Below are 17,446 nucleotides of genomic sequence, written 5' to 3' on the forward strand. Positions count from 1 at the left end.
TCACTGGAGTTCCAGCACCCCAGAAGGAAACCCCGTCCCATTAATCAGCACTCTCCTCTCTTCCCCTAGCCCCTGGCTAATTTACTATCTGTCTCTATGGATTTACCACCTGCTCTGAATACTTCCTATAAGTGGAATCCCACAATATGTGACCATTAGTATCTGGTTCCTTTTACTGAACATATCTCATTTGATTTTGATTATGGAAAATATTAGAAATTCTACTTTAGCTGGAGGTACTTAGCAGTCAATGTTTTGATGAGTGTATTCTTTTTCAATGTCCCATCCCCCAGACTCAAATAATTTTTTCTTTGTTATCTTATGCATTTACTCAAAACCAGGGAAGTCTGATCATCCTGCTACCTTAGAAGACCTGAAGAAACTTAAATATCTGGAATGCGTTATTAAGGAGAGCCTCCGCCTTTTCCCTTCTGTTCCTTTCTTTGCCCGTAATCTTAATGAAGACTGTGAAGTTGGTAAGAATTCTGTAATTTGAAGAGCAGGGAGAGTGGATTATTTTACTGTCTGTCTTGCTCAATCCTCATGGCCTATTGACTGCTTCTTGACAGCGGGTTACAAAATTGTGAAAGGCTCTCAAGTAATCATCGTGCCCTATGCACTGCATAGAGATCCAAGGTACTTCCCCAATCCTGAGGAATTCGAGCCAGAACGTTTCTTTCCTGAGAATTCAAAAGGACGTCATTCGTATGCATACGTGCCCTTCTCTGCTGGACCCCGAAACTGTATAGGTTTGTATCCCTCAGAACTGGTTTTTTTTTGGTTTTGTTTTTTTTTTAATTTTTTAAACTTTTATTTTGAAATAATTTTGGAATCAAAGAAAACTTGCAAACACAGTACAGAGTTCCCATATGCCCTTCACCCACCCTCCCCTAATGCTAGTATTTTACATAATCACAGTATAATTATCGTATGCCCTTCACCCACCCTCCCCTAATGCTAGTATTTTACATAATCACAGTATAATTATCAAAACCAGATCATTAACATTGGTGCAATACTATTAACTAAACCCCAAACCAGGCATTATTCAGATTTCATCAGTTTCTCCACTAACGTCCTTTTCTGTTCCAGGACCCCATCCATTTTTTTTAAATCTCCTCCAAGGATGACAATCGCCTCCAATTTTCAGTCTCTCCTTGTTTTCCGTGACCTTGACACTTTTGATAAGTGCTGGTCTGTTATTTTGTAGAATGTTCCTCAGTTTAGGTTTGTCTCATGGTTAGACTGATTATGTACTTTATGCAAGAAGGGCACCTCAGAACTGGTTTGACCTTTCAGGCCTGCAGAGTAGTGCATTTCTTACAAAACTTTCTTGAGATGTAGTGTCCCGTAGTCAAGAGTCTTTTAAAAAACTGGCTTCCTCTCCCCTGAATTTACTATACATTATTGTTTTAAAATATGACTGTCCTAAAGTGTATTAGTTTGCTAGGGCAGCCGAAACAAAGTTCCCCACTCTGAGTGGCTTAAACTACAGGAATTTATTTTCTCCCAATTCTGGAGGCTTGACGTCCAAGATCAACGTGTCAACAGGATTGAATGGTGGTCTTCTCTCTGTATCCCTACATGCTCTTTCCTGTGTGTGTCTGTGTCCTAATCTCTCCTTTTTGTAGGGACTCCAGTCAGATTGGATTAGGATCATCCATCTGACCCCATTGTAATGTAATTACCTATTTAAAGGTCCTGTCTCCAAATACAGTCACATCCTGAGCTACTGAGGGTTAGGACTTCAACCTATGAATTTGCACAACACTATTTAGCCCATAACATAAAGCATAATTAGTTACGTGGTAGAGTTTGAAAATGTTGTAGCTTTTGGATTAAAATAGAATATACTTCATATGGTAGAAAACATTTATAACAGTTATATTTCATTTCTGTGTTTGTTGCTTATAAGAACTGCATTTTGCAAGACCAAAACACAAAATGCTTACCAAAAGGTCAGCTGAAGTGCTTAAACAAAGTGATGCACATCACCATGCACCATAAACACTTTTGGCTTTATAATCTCTAGCATTTTATCATTTACATAAATGCGGACATTTGTAAGGCCATGTTTTTTTTTTTTTAAGCTCTTTATTGGAATATAATTGCTTTACACTCCTGTACCAGTTTTTGAGGTATACCAAAGTGAATCAGCTGTATTTATACGTATATCCCCATATTCCCTCCCTCCCGCGGCTCCTCCCCACCCTCCCCATCCTGGCCCTCTAAGGCATCACCCATCATCGAGTTGATCTCCCTTTGTTATACAGCAACTTCCACTGGCTATCTATTTTACAGTTGGCAGTATATATATGTCTATGCTACTTTCTCACTTCGTCCCAGCTTCCCCTTCGCCCCCCCGTCCCCCCAACCTCGTGTCCTCCAGTCCATTCTTTGCATCTGCCTCGTTATTCTTGTCTTGTCACTGGGTTCATCAGTACCATTTTTTTGTTTTTTGTTTTAGATTCCGTATATGTGAGTTAGCATACAATATTTGTCTTTCTCTTTCTGACTTACTTCACTCTATATGACAGACTCTGGGTCTATCCACCTCATTACATATAGCTCCATTTCATTCCTTTTTGTAGCTGAGTAATATTCCATTGTATATATATATGCCACATCTTCTTTATCCATTCCTTTGTTGTTGGGCATTTAGGTTGCTTCCATGTCCTGGCTATTGTAAATAGTGCTGCAATACACATTATGGTCCATGTTTCTTTTTGGATTATGGTTTTCTCTGGGTATATGCCCAGTAGTGGGATTACTGGATCATATGGTAGTTCTATTTTTAGTTTTTTAAGGAACCTCCAAACTGTTTTCCATAGTGGCTGTACCAACTTACAGTCCCACCAACAGTGCAGGAGAGTTCCCTTTTCTCCACACCCTCTCCAACATTTGTTATTTCTAGATTTTTTGATGATGGCCATCCTGACCGGTGTGAGGTGATACCTCATTGTGGCTTTGACTTGTATTTCTCTGATGATTAGTGATGTTGAGCATCTTTTCATGTGTGTGTTGGCCATCTGTATGTCTTCTTTGGAGAAATGTCTATTTAGGTCTTCTGCCCATTTGTGGATTGGGTTATTTGCTTTTTGGGTGTTAAGTTGCATGAGCTGCTTGTATATTTTGGAGATTAATCCTTTGTCCATTGCTTCGTTGGCAAGTATTTTCTCCCATTCTGAGGGTTGTGTAAGTCCAGATTTAAATGGATGAATCTGAAGCTTATTTGGTGACTCTAGAGTAAATTAAATTTAAATTAAAGGCCCAAATAAGAAATCAATTTAGAGTTGTGATTCTCATGCTTAAATGAGCCCAGTATTCATCTGAGGTTTTGCTAAACTACAAGTACCTGACCCACCTCCGCTGTTCAGGTGCACTGGGTGGGAGCAGGGAGAGCACTGCATGTTTTACAAGCATCCCAAGTGATTCTGGTTCTCCCAGGGCCCATTGCGAAAATATAAAATTGCTTGCTTCCTCTAATTGGATTTGTGATTTCTCACATTTGAGGTATATCTGTCATTAAAGTGGTGGTATTTACGTTAATTTGAAGGTCAGAAGTTTGCCATAATGGAAGAAAAGACCATTCTTTCCTGCATCCTGAGGCATTTTTGGATAGAATCCGACCAAAAAAGAGAAGAACTTGGTCTGGCAGGAGAGCTGATTCTTCGTCCAAGTAATGGCATCTGGATCAAGCTGAAGAGGAGAAACACAGTTGGATCCTAACTATACTACTGGGCTGTGCTCTTACCATGGAAAGGTCTTTCTTTAAAGGAAACTTTGCATTTACAATTCGTAGATCATGAATTTAATATAAGAATACTAAATCTATTTTTTTTTCCTGTTTCCACTTACCTTGGGGTCAAGTCTACCGAAGTGAGAGTCTTCATATCTTCATCACCATCATAGCTCTGACCCTTGGTCTTGATCCCAAAAGTAGAGTTAAGTGATGACTGTACCCAAGTAAACATGTAACAGCTTCTCAACAGAGGGATCCACAGGCCAATTCAATTTCAGTCAACAGACTCAAAGGATATAACTTAATTAAAGTTCCAGAATATTTTTAAGGTATTCCTTACACTCAGGAACATATATATGCATGTATATCTACACATTTATTTGAAAAGGGTGAATAATTAAGTACTTAGATACAAGGAGCTTAGGTTGCAAGAATTATATCAGTGGCATCAGTTATGAGAAGAATACTCATTATGATACTTTTCAGAGTTAATCATCTACAGCAGATCATTTATAAGTTGACTTATAGGTTCTGTTCCTATTTCCCCTTGGACTGTGTACGTATAGCCTTCCTTTCACTCCTCAGAGCATCACAATTACCTTTCTATATCATGTATTATTGGAAGACATTCCTCTTGGTAATCTCCAGTCCCTCACAGTGCCTCAGGGAGTTCATTAATGACTTCTGGAGCTCGAAGGACCTTAGAACTTATTTAGTTATGCAATCAGGTCTTCCCTATCCATGGATTCTGAACCCATGGATTCAACCAACTACTGATGGAAAATATTTGAAAAAAAAATCCAAAAAAGGAAAACTATTTACCTAGCATTTACATTGTATTAAAACTTGTTTACATAGCATTTGCATTGTATTAGGTAGTATAAGTAATCTAGAGATGATTTAAAGTATACAGTTGGATGTGTGTAGCTATATGCCAGTACTACACCATTTAATATACGGGACTTAAGCATCCGTGGATTGGTGTCTGGGGGGGGTCCTGAAACTAATCTCTTGCGGATACAGAGGGATGACTGTACTCCCTTTTATTAGAAGGGAATGAGATCCATGGAAAGGTAAGTTTCTTCCCGAATTTAGGCCACTAGTGGGTGGTAAGGCTGGCAATAGAGGTCTTTACTCTAAATCTCTCCACTCCCAGTACGACGACACTTGTACAATATGCGCTTGCTTTATGGAACTCATGTCTAGATATGTCATTAGAACACAGATGTTCTGCCTCTGATTTTGGCATAGTTCTTCTAGAATTCTTCCATGGTTACAGGAAAAGAGAAGCTATTCATCTGCATGAAGTGACACAGTCATGTCTCGCTTAGTTTAGGGTTAGACTTCCAGTAAATTCAATCTTCCAGAACATACCTGCCAAGCTGATAACTGACACCCATTCCCTGAATTTTAATGCCATAGACAACATCCCTAGTCCCTCTCTCAGTGACTTTAAATCTTTTAATAAGTAAGTTTAATAAAATTGTTTCTTCAATTTTTCCAAGGCCATAGCTGATAGAAACAACAGATTAAGAGGATGGGAGATGTATTCTTCAATGGATATAAAAGAGTTTACAAACCAAAGCCACTCGGGAAGCACCATAGGCCGCGGCACTGAGGGCAGTGTCAGCAGCTTTACCCACTTTAATATCCCAGAGACCCCGTGTAGACCACCCAGCCCCTAAGCTGATCAGCAAAAGCCAAGAACATGTATGATACAAGTGGGGATACAAGATTCCCATCCTATGGTTAACTTTCTTATCTAGAAAGTGGATATATTAGGAAATCTTGTTCCCAAGTGACCTTGGATAATTGGAGTTTTGTTTGTGGAAATCGGTCTTCTTTCTCAATTTTATGCACTTTCATTTAAACCTTTGTGTTTGTTTGTTTCTTTTAAGTGACCCTACATTAGATGTGAAATTAAATGTAAAGTAAAATATTGCTACATGTTACCTTTTGGCCTAAAATCTTCATTTAGCCCCAGAGTGATTTGTTATTTGTATTTTAATTGGAAATTCTCCAAAACCGTGTCAGAGTTGGAATTGAGAAATGATGTCATCTTCTGTAGTATGGAAATGCAGGTGCTGATTTTTTAAAATAAAAGGATGATCAGATATCCATTTATATCCCCATTACCTGTCTTACTTCTACCCAAGAGGTATCTCAAGAAAAATTAATTACATTTTAAACATGGCTGCTACATTTTATTCTAAGGATTGATGTCAGTTTGAAATATGGATAAGTTTAAAGGGTAGGTTAGTGGATGACTGACTCATAATGTACCCCTAATTAAAGCAAAAGCACTTTTGAGTCGATGTCATTAGCGTTAGGCTTTCTAACAAAATGATCCTTACGTGGTTATCATAGACTGATTTTGAGTTTCCCATATTCTGAAGAGTAAAGTAGAGGAGAAGTAGAAATACCAGAATGTTTTGCTTAGCTGATAGCAAACAGTAAAATCTCTTTTACTACCTGGGAATCAGCAAAAACCATAAGCATCATTGGGTCCCAGGGATTTACAGCCTGAAAACCTCTCCAGGTGGTGGGCTATTGAATTGATGCTCTATTTCTTGTCACAGACAGCAAAAGAATGTCAGTTTTCAACCAACTGACCTGTCTCACAGAGAGATACTGGTCACAAAAAGGTCAGTTTTACCCTGGAATGTATCTGGATCAAATGTATTTATTTCCAGCATCTAATGAGATGCTGATAGATACATTTAACTTTGTTTACTCTGCCTATAGACCCCCTTTTTCTAGAAACAGCACTTTATTGTTGAAATTATCCTAGGGTTCCCCCGCCTTCTGTTCTCCTCATCCTTTTGCTTCCCCAAACCACACCCTCTATAGTATGTGGTTCCAGAGGCAGCAAAGGAGAGCTTCCCTCCTGCTCAATTGCTCTCACACTTTGAATCTTTGGGACTTCTCTTATGCTAACAGCAGAAGAAAACTGGTTTTAAAGGGCTCTTGCAATGAGATTAGGCATACCCAGATAAGCCCCATTTGATTAGCTTAAAGTTGGCTATTTAGTGATCTTAATTACATCTGCAGCAGAATTGCTTTTGTCGTGCAACATGTAACGTAATGTGATCATGGACAGAGAGGGTATCCCATCTTCAGTTTCTGGGATCAGAGTGGGAAATCTTGGAAGACATTTCAGAACTCTGACTACTACTGCCTTTTTTCAACTTCATTCTGATTTGGTTCTTCTGAATCCACAAAGAAATTTTAATTTTATTGTATTTTGAGAACATATATTCCACTGTAAGAAAAACTCAAAAGAAATACAGAAGTATATTTAAATAGGTTAAAATTGGTAATCGCACCTTTGGGAAACAACTTCTGAGGATTTCTGCTGTGATTTGGAGACAAGGTAGTTTTTTTCCCAGTCACCTTTATTTCCTGATGAGGCCAGTAGCAAATGAAATCCCCAATTTCAATTCTTTAATATTGCACAAGCCAGAGGATTCCCTTTTGTTGTTTGCTGCTGTACCAGTTGATACCCTGAATTTAAATGGTGGTACAGCTTGAATATTTGAAATATGCTACTTCATTACAGCCAGAAAATATTTTATTGGCAACATTATCCTACATTTCTAATAAACACAGTTCTGCATTGCAGTAACATGCATTAAATATTTATTTAAGAACTAACTCCCTAAAAATCTAATTTACTAGCCAGAAAGATGTAATGCATTTTTGAAGAATAGTTAGAAAACAAAGGACATTTAGTGGGCTAGAGGTTACAGTCTTTAAATATTTTTAAAAGCACAAAAAAGAGAATAAATCATTTCGTATGGATCTAGTTGGTCAATCTAGGAATGATGGATAGAAGTGGCAAGGAGGTATATTTCAATATATAGGGAGAATTTTTCTTAAAAATAAAATTGAATTCCCTGAACAGGAACAGTCTTCTAGGAAAACTAATATGTTTCAGGCCTAGGTGTCTTGACAGAGAAGTCTAAACTCTATGCTAGGAGTGCTCATTTATCTGAAAAGGGGCGGATAGTAAATCTTCTCAGCTTCGCAGGCCGTACTGTTTCTGTCACAACTACTTAAATCTGCAGGGTGAAAGCAAACGTGGGTAATACAGAAATGAATGAGCATGACTGTTCCAATGAAACTTTATTTACAAAAACAGGCACCGGACCCAATTTGGTCTGTGAACGGTGGTTTTCAACCCCTGCTATGTCTTATTTCCTGAACTGGATGGGAGGAAGACCTAAACACTGACGAATTCCCTTCCATCCTTAAAACTTCAGTGTTACAAGATTCCTTCACCAGGATATAGGAAGGCATGGATACCATTTTCCAAAAGGCTCCTCAGGCCTTCCAGGATGTTCTATCCATCCCCACCCCTTATTCAGTTGTGTATCCCGGTCATTATAGTGGAAAAGTCTAGTTAGATAAGATTTATTATGACCCCAAATAACTGGGAATGTTATGGACATTTTAAAAAATGAAAGCCTGTTTATGAATTCTGTGGTCCTACTATGAAATAGTTAATGTAGTAAATAGCTCAACACAGGAATGGGATGTTCACAGAATATGCTGACAGGACAAAAAGTTTAAACTGTTGGCAGACAACCAAAGTCAATACTAGAGCCAAGCAAATACTGCCTGCAGAGCCCTATGGGGAAAGTTCGAAACCAGCCATTTTTAAGTGGCGAGAGGCACCCTCACTTCCAGAACCACGGAAGCAATTGTGCTTTCAGGTAGAGAATTTCTGTTATTCTGATTGCTTCCAAATAGGGTTTTTTTTTCATTAAGCATTGTTTTTACTTTATGAAGAAACTACTAGTTGATGTTCTAATTTCCTGTGTTTTTAGAGCATGTAGAAGGAACTAATGTTCTCAATATGTGGAAATATTTAAATGGAAGATTTTTTTAAATCAAAGAGAATATTGACTGATTTAAAAATTTAAAGTGGGCTTGGATATTTTGAATATTTTTCCCTAGGGATTCTGGACCAATACTATTGCTGTGGTTTGTAATAATTTTCTTTTTGCTCAAATCAAGAGGCTCTGCAAGTGTTTAATTGCCTTCTACCAATTCCCTCTCCATAATTACTAAGAACATAGGAGCCAAATGAACAGTAAACACAACAGTAGTCTAGAGGTCTCAGTTTGTATCTTGTGCCAAGTCGCCGGGTACAAAATGTGCAGAAAATCCTTGCTTTCTATGCTGGTAATTGTGTGCTTAGATTTGCAATTCAGACGTTTACAAGAAAATCTATATCAGCTTAAATTAAGGTTCGTGTTGAATATAATCTACAACCAGCAGAATTATGCATGTGTTGCTTTCTCTTTTAGGATGATTTCATTCAGACAAGCAGCTTACTTCCTTTGCTTGTTTGCTACAGTTTCCTGTGGTGAGTGGATTTTCTCTAAGATGTAAAGTTAAGGGTGAATGGGAGAGTAGGTAAGCAAGACATCCACCCCCCAGGACACATATCCTTTTAAGGTTCAGTACCAACTACCACTGGTCAGATGTAGATCCTAGATACACCAAAAGGAGGCGCCCAGAGGTGACAATGTTTTGGCAGGTGTTAACAGAAACTTCCTTTTGGAAATGACTCTCTGTGAAGTAGATCTTACAATAGTCAGTCCTCTGTTTTTATTATCAACATAAAAAAAATCAACTTTATCTGAATATTCAAAAGAGTGCTAGGCATTTTGTAGTGTCTGGGTCCAATCCAAGTATCATAATGTGTACTCAGTACGTATTTTTACTCTTTTAGACCTCTGAGGAATCATTTCAGAAATGAAAGTACCTGGTTTATACTTAATGTAGTAAACCATCCACTTGAATAGTTTGAGTTTCAACATCAGGTTTTGATCTTATTTCTCTTTCTATCCATTCCATTAAATTTTCACAAAATAGGGATGATTCTGGACTCTGTTTTTCATTAATCATTGTAGAATGGCATTTCTGTGATGCCACCGTTATGGGTGATTTCTGAGTCTATGTTTACTTAAGAAGACCATGCCACAATGTTGTTTACTTACCTCTCAGATGTAAGGTTAAGATAAACACCTGTGGGGTAAGGGTTACATTTGGAAATATAATTTCTTAAGGAAGAAGCTTTTGTCCCCAAAACCAAACTCCCTTCCATCTGTCCCCTCATTCCTAATTGCTGTTCTGAGCCATAATTGTTACCACATACAAATCCATTGAATGCTGAGGAGTAGAAGCCAGAGATGCTGTGAACCGTGGCCACTTCAATTTATTTATTTATTTTTTTAAAATTATGATCAGGCTAGGAAAATTAGAGGTGCAGATTAGCAGAAAATGAGAATATCTGTTGTCTGAGTCTTATAATACAGAAATGGCCTTTGTTAAAAATCTTCTGTTTAGTCTTTTAGATATTTGTCTGCACAAATCTTTACACGTGCAACAAAGATGTTATTAACTACAAATACTTCTTTGTAACTTAAGTTTCCCATTTATAGTGACTTTTTCATGCAAATAAATATATATTATGTTTTTTGGAGCTTAATATTCTTCTCTATTCATGGTATCTTTGTATGCACATTCTTATACACATGTTTATTTCTGTAGAATAAATTTTGGGGAATTAAAATGCCAGATACGAAGGTATACATATTTTTGAAGGTTTTATGACATACATCATAAAATGAGCTTCCAGAAAGGTTATTCCCAAGTTGACTTTTTCTACCAGCAGAGAATAATCATTTACCCAACTTAGGTCAACTCTAAAAATCATCTATTTTTTGTGGCCTAGTATATATTCACTTTTTCTTAAATTAATTAATTTTTTTTAATTTATTTATTTATTTATTTATTTATTTATTTATTGGCCGAACTGGGTCTTCGATGCCGCGAGCGGGGGCTACTCTTCATTGTGGCCCCCTTTCAACAGTAGAGTCACCCGGCAGTCCGCAAAGGTTCACTTGCAGAATGGGAACTCCCAGGCTAGCACCAGCCATTGTTTGGAACCTTGTTTGTGCACTGGGATGGGGGAGAATGGCTGCTTGATAATTATGAATCAGCCAAAAACACCAACTGTCTAAAACACAGGCCACGTTGCAGTTAGGGGTGTCACCGGACAAGTGCCTCAGTGTTTTGTGTGTATATGAAATCTAGGCTTGTACACTTGGCAACTTGTACTCCCAGAAGCTTCCACCTGGAGAGATCTCTGCTCTTTCTAAATATAAACCTTACCCAAGGCTTAGTCATCTTAGCTACGCCTCTGAGGGAAGAGAATTGATCTTGCTGGGTTGGGTGTCGTAATAGGGCCAAGGGTCAGAATCCCCAGAGGGGTAGGATAGCACAGAGGAAATTTTAATCTTCAGTGCTTAGTGATATTCATGTCTATGCTGCCCATTCCCTGAAGGGCAATATAAAAATAGGCATTACTAAAATTGAAGTGTGGTTACGGCCCTCGGGAATGGACAAGGTTGTCGCTGGAATACGCTACAGTTAATGGACTGTTGACCAACTAAAGTGAAGGTTCTACCTGAGTTGGGAAAGCTTATTAAGCACTTTGATGTGGGTCTTTCAAGGTAAACCTAAATTCACATATAAAAGTTAACACTTTAATATATGAAACAATAAAAGTAAAGGTAACACTTAATACTCTAACAGTATGTGGGAAGCAGGGTACTTTAGAACTGTGAACAATTCTAAACAGCAGTAGTTCAAAATGTGTTTTCAATTTGGTATATGCGTGCATTTGCTTAAACTACTTAAATATTGAGCTTGTAGACATTGAGCAAATATTGCCTCTTTTGCCCTCATTCCTAAAGTAATAAATACTTAATAACTGCTAGATTGCTTGAATTAAAGTGAGTTGAGGAACAGCATTTAACATTGCACATAAGAAAAGAGAACAAGATTAGGAGTCAGAAGAGTTGCGGTTATATCCCAAGACATTCATTAGCTGTGTGGATCTTGTGCAAGTCTGTACTGCCTTGTGATTCAATTACTTAACCTCTTTCTTAAAAAAGAAAAAAAAGGTCATTATACATATGATAAAATCTATCTCTAGCTTTCATTTCAGAGCTGTTGTGAGAATCTAGTGCAGATGTTTGTTATGAAAGTGTTTTGAAAGATATCATACATTGTTATTTTTTTTTAAACTTTTTTGTGCCTTCCAGTCCTTAGACTTTTTTAAAAAATAAATTTATTTCTTTTTATTTATTGGCTGCGTTGGGTCTCCATTGCTGTGCACAGGCTTTTTCTAGTTGTGACGAGTGGGGCTACTTTTCATTGCGGTGCACAGGGTTCTCATTGTGGTGGCTTCTCTTGTTGCAGAGCACTGGCTCCAGGTGCGCAGACTTCAGTAGTTGGGGCATGTGGGCTCAATAGCGGTAGTGCACCAGCTTAGTTGCTCCTCAGCATGTGGGATCTTGCTGGACCAGGGATCGAACCTGTGACCTCTGCATTGGCAGGCAGATTCTTAACTACTGCGCCATCAGGGAAGTCCCTACATTGTTATTTTTAAGGCATGATATTTTCACAGCATGTTAGAAAACAGGGAGAAACCAAGCTACGATTGCATTTGGGGGGAATAATTAACATACAAATTATTGATAATGATCTAGTATGAGTAATAAAAATCAACAAAGATTTTTATTCAGAAGTACCCATAAAATAGCTTTAACATCATACATCAAACCTTAATATATTTCATTCTGCCTCTGTATTTAGTCATGTCATAAGACCTTTGGGTATTCCATGGATAAAATGAGAACGTCCAGAACGAAGATACATTTCTTTTAAAATCATTATTTGTTCTAAATTAATGTTTCTTTTTTTCAATTGTTTTATCACAGAATGCTTGACTCAACTATATAACAATATCTTCTTCCGGGGTGGGGATGTATCTGCCGTGTACACCCCGACCGTCAAACACTGCCAGATGGTGTGCACTTTCCACCCTAGGTGTTTGCTATTTAGTTTTCTTCCTGCAAGTTCAACCACTGACACAGACAAAAGGTAAAAGTTGATATTTCTTTTTTGAAGAAGCCAGTCATTTTTCAATGTGGAATCAGTTGTGTGCAAAAAGGTAACATACAGCATGGTTATGTTTCTAAACGGAGTTCAAAGACCGGCTTCATTGGAATCATCTTGAGTAGTTCTTATCCAAGCAGATTCTTAGGCTCAAGCCCAGACCTACTGAACCGAAGTCTCTTGGGCCTGGAAATCTGCATTTTAAAAAATTGCTGCCTTCATTTAAATTAGTAGAAGGTAGTCTTTTTCTGTCCAAGACCTCGAGGAAAATACTTGAAATCATTAAGAGATTATGTCAAGAAAGGGTCTAATAATAGGTAAATATTTCACCAGAATAAGAAAGGTACTTGCTATCAGACCCATGACCACATTGTGGATAGCACAGTCCTAAGAAGATGAGATAGAAAGGAAGCGTTTTGTTGAGAATAGAATTAAGATCCAGAACTTGTAAACTTGGGAGAAGTTAGGTCTGAATGGTGCCTATAATGAGGCCGTTTGGGCATCTAGGGTATCTGTGGCGGGTGTGTGCCGGCGGGTGTGTGCCTGCATGTGCATGTGTGTGTGTGTGTCAGAGACCATGAATATATATTATTAACTGGTAATTTGGAAAAGTAAGAGCATTTAAAAAGAAGGTAATTAAAAATCTTATTCAGTCATAAAGTTGCCTAAGCACAACCATAGTTTCATTGTAATTTTCTTTAATTTTGATCAATATTCAGAATGAATGATTGAATGTTTCTTCCTTGTTCCCATTTCCATATCCATAATTCTTTTCCTTTATCTGTGCTCTGTTCGAATTTAAAAACTAGGAATGAGACAATCATCCCTGATTCTACATGTGAAACTTGCATAGAAAACCCAGACCGTATGTGAATGGCAGCAACTTTTCACATAAAAAGTTGAGCTGGGGTCTAGAATCCTTGTGAATAATGAAATTACATTAAGGTTGACATTAAAGACAGAAAGAAGCCTTTCAGCAGGTGGACTGGAAGGAGTTAGTCATCGAGATGAACACCATATATAGACGCAACTCTCATGACTGATTTAATTTCTTATGTAAATTATAATATTTATAAAAACAATCACCGGGGGAACATAATTCCCCCAAAGTTTAGGAACACAGGAAAAACCATTACCTCTTTATTATGATTGACTTTCTGTGCTTTAAAATGTGAATATACAGGAAAACAATGCTGAAGTTAGGTATTACAAAGACTGTTAGATATGATGGAATTGCCTCTAAGAATGTTTCTTTTTTTTGTCCCAGCAGGTGTCAGGGAAGCTGTATTATTTTCCTTATTCCTGGCTATATTTATGAGTGTATAAAAATGTTAGACATTTCCTCAATGTGTGTTTACTATTCTACTTCTTATGTGAAGCTACTTTTAAAAACAGGTTTGGTTGCTTCTTGAAAGACAGTGTTACAGGAACTCTGCCAAGAGTGTCACGGACAAGTGCAATTTCTGGACATTCCTTAAAGCAATGTGGTGATCGAATTAGTGGTAAGGTGTGGATTTCTGAGCTAATTGGATGGATAATGGGTCTACCTTAGAACAGCTTCTGCTTAAACTCTGTATGTACTGCCAGGCACTTTTGGAAGGGGGCGTTCAGAAAGATAACAGAGACGGGGTTGTGTTCTGGTCGTGCCCGCTTGCCTCTATCAGGCATCCCATACTCAAGGAGCGTCTCTTCTCTGTGAGGTTGGCTCTTTGGTGTAAGGTGTACAGATAGTGAATCCACATCCAAAATAGGCTCCCCTTGATTCCAAAACAAACAGACTCACAGACTAAGAGAACAAATTTATGGTTACCAGAGGAGAAGGGTGGGGGGAGGGATAGATTTGGAGTTTGGAATTGACATGTGTACACTGCTCTGTTTAAAACAGATAACCAAAAAGGACCTTCTGTATAGCACAGGGAACTATGCCCAATATTCTCTAATAACCTGGAGGGGAAAAGAATTTGAAAAAGAATGGATACTTGTTTGGGTATAGCTGAATCACTTTGCTGTACACCTGTAACTAACACATCATTGTTAATCAACTATATTATACTCCAATCAAAAATAAAAATTAAAAAAATAAAAATAAAGTTAGTACTAAAGGAAAAATATAAAGTGAATTTTCTCAATTAAAAAAATAGATAACCAACAAGGACCTTGTATAGCACAGGGAACTCTCCTCAATATTCTATAATAACCTAAGTGGGAAAAGAATTTGAAAAAGAATAGATACAGGTATGGGTATAACTGAATCACTTTGTTGTGCACCTGAAACTAACATGACATTGTTAATCAACTATGCTCCAATATAAAATAAAAATTAAAAAAAAAACTTCACGAAAAAGAAGTAGAACACTAAAAGAGAGAGAGAGAGAGAGAGAATACAGAGGGCGTCTCCCTCCCTGTTTCATTTGAGGGTAAGTTGTACACCAGAGGTTCTCAGTGGCTCTCAACCAGGGGGATTTTGTCCTTCCACCAAGGGGCACTTGGCAGTGTCCAGAGACATTTTTGGTTGTCACAACTTGGGAGGATGCTAGTGGTATGTACTGGATAGAGACCACAGATGCTTGCTAAACATTCTTCAATACACAGGGAAGCCCCCACAACAAAGATTTTCTAGTCCCAAATGTTAATAGTGCCAAAGTTAAGAAATCCCCTTAAGGCCCCAAATTGTAAAATTGGACTCCATAAATCTTGCCAGCAATAGCAAATCTTAGGAAAAAATGTGAGGATTAGGAGACTAGAAAACTTTCATTCTGATGCTTATCGCTGCTGATGGCTTGGGAAACAATTTCCCACCCTATCCTAATAAATTTATAGCAAAGGAACTATTTCTCTAACATGACTGATCTGAAAGTGGAAAGTACTGAAAAGATTCTCTCAACTGATGGGTTGGCAGAACCTTAAAATAACCATGATTGGACAATGCATCATTGCTATTTTACCTTTACCATATACTGGTAATTTTGTAGATTTAAATTACAGGTGTTTTTAAAATTTTTCATCCTTTCCCCCGCCCCAGTAACACCATTCCTGCAACACACACACACACAACACACACACACACACACACACACACACACACACACACACACACACACACACAGTGTGCCTGCCGTTTGTATAACTAGCCTTAGTTCTAAACATGGGGGCCTGGGTTTGTCAATATAGTTTACCTGAGGAGGAGTGTTTCTCCTATTTCATCAGATCAAATTGATAGCTTAATACAATTTAGTGTAAATTCTTCTATTAAGCATTATTTTCCACTGTGACATGCTAGTAAAATTTAAAGAAAAAAATAATATATTGCCTTTCTCAATACCCCCAGTTACTGTTTTCCCCAAACTTAGTTTACTCACAGAGCTTGATGTAACCTTCCCTTCTAACTCTCCCCAAACAGCTTAAATTAAAGGGAAATATTGCTCCCAGGCACATAAAGTCTCTAAACTCAGGACAATTTTACTTTAAAATATTTAGAGGTATGTTTATAGCTTTTAATTAATCATTAAGAAAAGTTTTGATTTTTAAATATTCCATCCCACCTTGGTGTACCTCAAAAACTGGTACAAGAGTGTAAAGCAATTATATTCCAATAAAAAAAAGTTATTACAAAAAAAATAATAAAATAAAATAAATGCTTCCTAAAGGAAAAAAAAAAATTCCATCCCAATTCTTAGCCTGTTTCTTTTCTCGTGTAAAGCAGAATTGGAAAGAGTTTCCGTTTCTACAACTTACAAATTCCTGTTATCAGTATTATTGTCTTGTTTCTCTTCCACTGCTCATTGATAATTCTAGTGTGAAGTTCTAGACTTTGCAGTTTGGGAAGTAAATGAACCCCTTTTACAGGCTAGTGCTCGAAAACGTATTGAAATATATTTATTTCAAGCAGAGTTTGATAATTTAGCGATTCTACATTCTAAATCCCCTGTTTAATAGGGCAGTTGCCAAAAATGGAATAATGTCTTTCAAAACTACCCAGCCCAGACTTTGAAAACAAATTTACGGTTACCAAAGGGGAAATGTGGGAGGGGGGGAGGGATGGATTAAGATTTGGGGATTAACATATACACACAACTATATATAAAATGGATAACCAACAAGGACCTACTATATAGCACAGGGAACTCTACTCAATATTCTATAATAACCTATACGGGAAAAGAATCTGAAAAAGAATGGATGATGTATATGTATAAGCGAATCACTTTGCTGTACACTTGAAACTAACACAACATTGTAAATCAACTATACTCCACTGTAAAATAAAAAATTTTAAAAAACCCCAAAACTACACAGCCCAAATTGATTATTTACTTCCAGAAGGGAAACTGATTGAATTTGCTCTATGCGTTTTATTTGGACAGCTTGCCACCGAGGCATTCATGAAGGACTTGATATGAGAGGAGTCAATTTCAATGTATCTAAAGTGAAAAGCGTTCAAGAATGCCAAGAAAAGTGCACCAATAGCATTCACTGCCAGTTTTTCACATACGCCACGCAAAGCTTCTTCAATGCAGAGTACCGGTGAGTAAAATTCAGTGACTGTTCTTTCTGATGGTGTTTTAGGGTTTAATTGTACTCTTCATAACCCTTTTGCCCCCAGCTGAAAACCAGATAGGGTTTTTAGATTTAACCACTCTTATTATTTTACTCAATTTTGTGTCATTTTTCCTGAAGAGAATAATTTCCACTTGGTCCGCAGATACACTGTGCTTGCGGAATGGGGGT

General features: G+C 37.5%; 2 protein-coding genes across 7 annotated transcripts in view; both read left to right on the forward strand.

Annotated features, from left to right (window-relative positions):
- Positions 1-3,729, forward strand: part of LOC130830328 (cytochrome P450 4V2) — an 18,662-nt gene extending 14,933 nt beyond the window's left edge. For all 3 annotated transcript variants that reach the window (XM_057697516.1, XM_057697515.1, XM_057697517.1), the window contains 3 exons: positions 342-476; positions 570-749; positions 3,557-3,729. In XM_057697516.1, the coding sequence (XP_057553499.1) occupies positions 342-476; positions 570-749; positions 3,557-3,729 (488 nt within the window). The remainder of the gene's footprint in view (positions 1-341; positions 477-569; positions 750-3,556) is intronic.
- The window catches only part of KLKB1 (kallikrein B1), a 26,327-nt gene continuing 12,575 nt past the window's right edge, over positions 3,695-17,446 (forward strand). The window contains exons 1-5 of one of the 4 annotated variants that reach the window (XM_057697501.1): positions 3,695-3,763; positions 9,055-9,113; positions 12,541-12,703; positions 14,114-14,220; positions 17,083-17,242. In XM_057697501.1, coding sequence (XP_057553484.1) covers positions 3,756-3,763; positions 9,055-9,113; positions 12,541-12,703; positions 14,114-14,220; positions 17,083-17,242 — 497 coding nt within the window. In that variant the 5' untranslated portion in view covers positions 3,695-3,755. Of the gene's footprint in view, positions 3,764-3,934; positions 4,072-6,274; positions 6,388-8,240; positions 8,458-9,054; positions 9,114-12,540; positions 12,704-14,113; positions 14,221-17,082; positions 17,243-17,446 lie in introns of those variants that run through there. The other 3 variants (XM_057697503.1, XM_057697502.1, XM_057697500.1) reach the window with 3 other exon arrangements.

This window comes from Hippopotamus amphibius, chromosome 10, assembly GCF_030028045.1.
Source record: "Hippopotamus amphibius kiboko isolate mHipAmp2 chromosome 10, mHipAmp2.hap2, whole genome shotgun sequence".
In the NCBI taxonomy this organism is placed as follows: Eukaryota; Metazoa; Chordata; class Mammalia; order Artiodactyla; family Hippopotamidae; genus Hippopotamus; species Hippopotamus amphibius.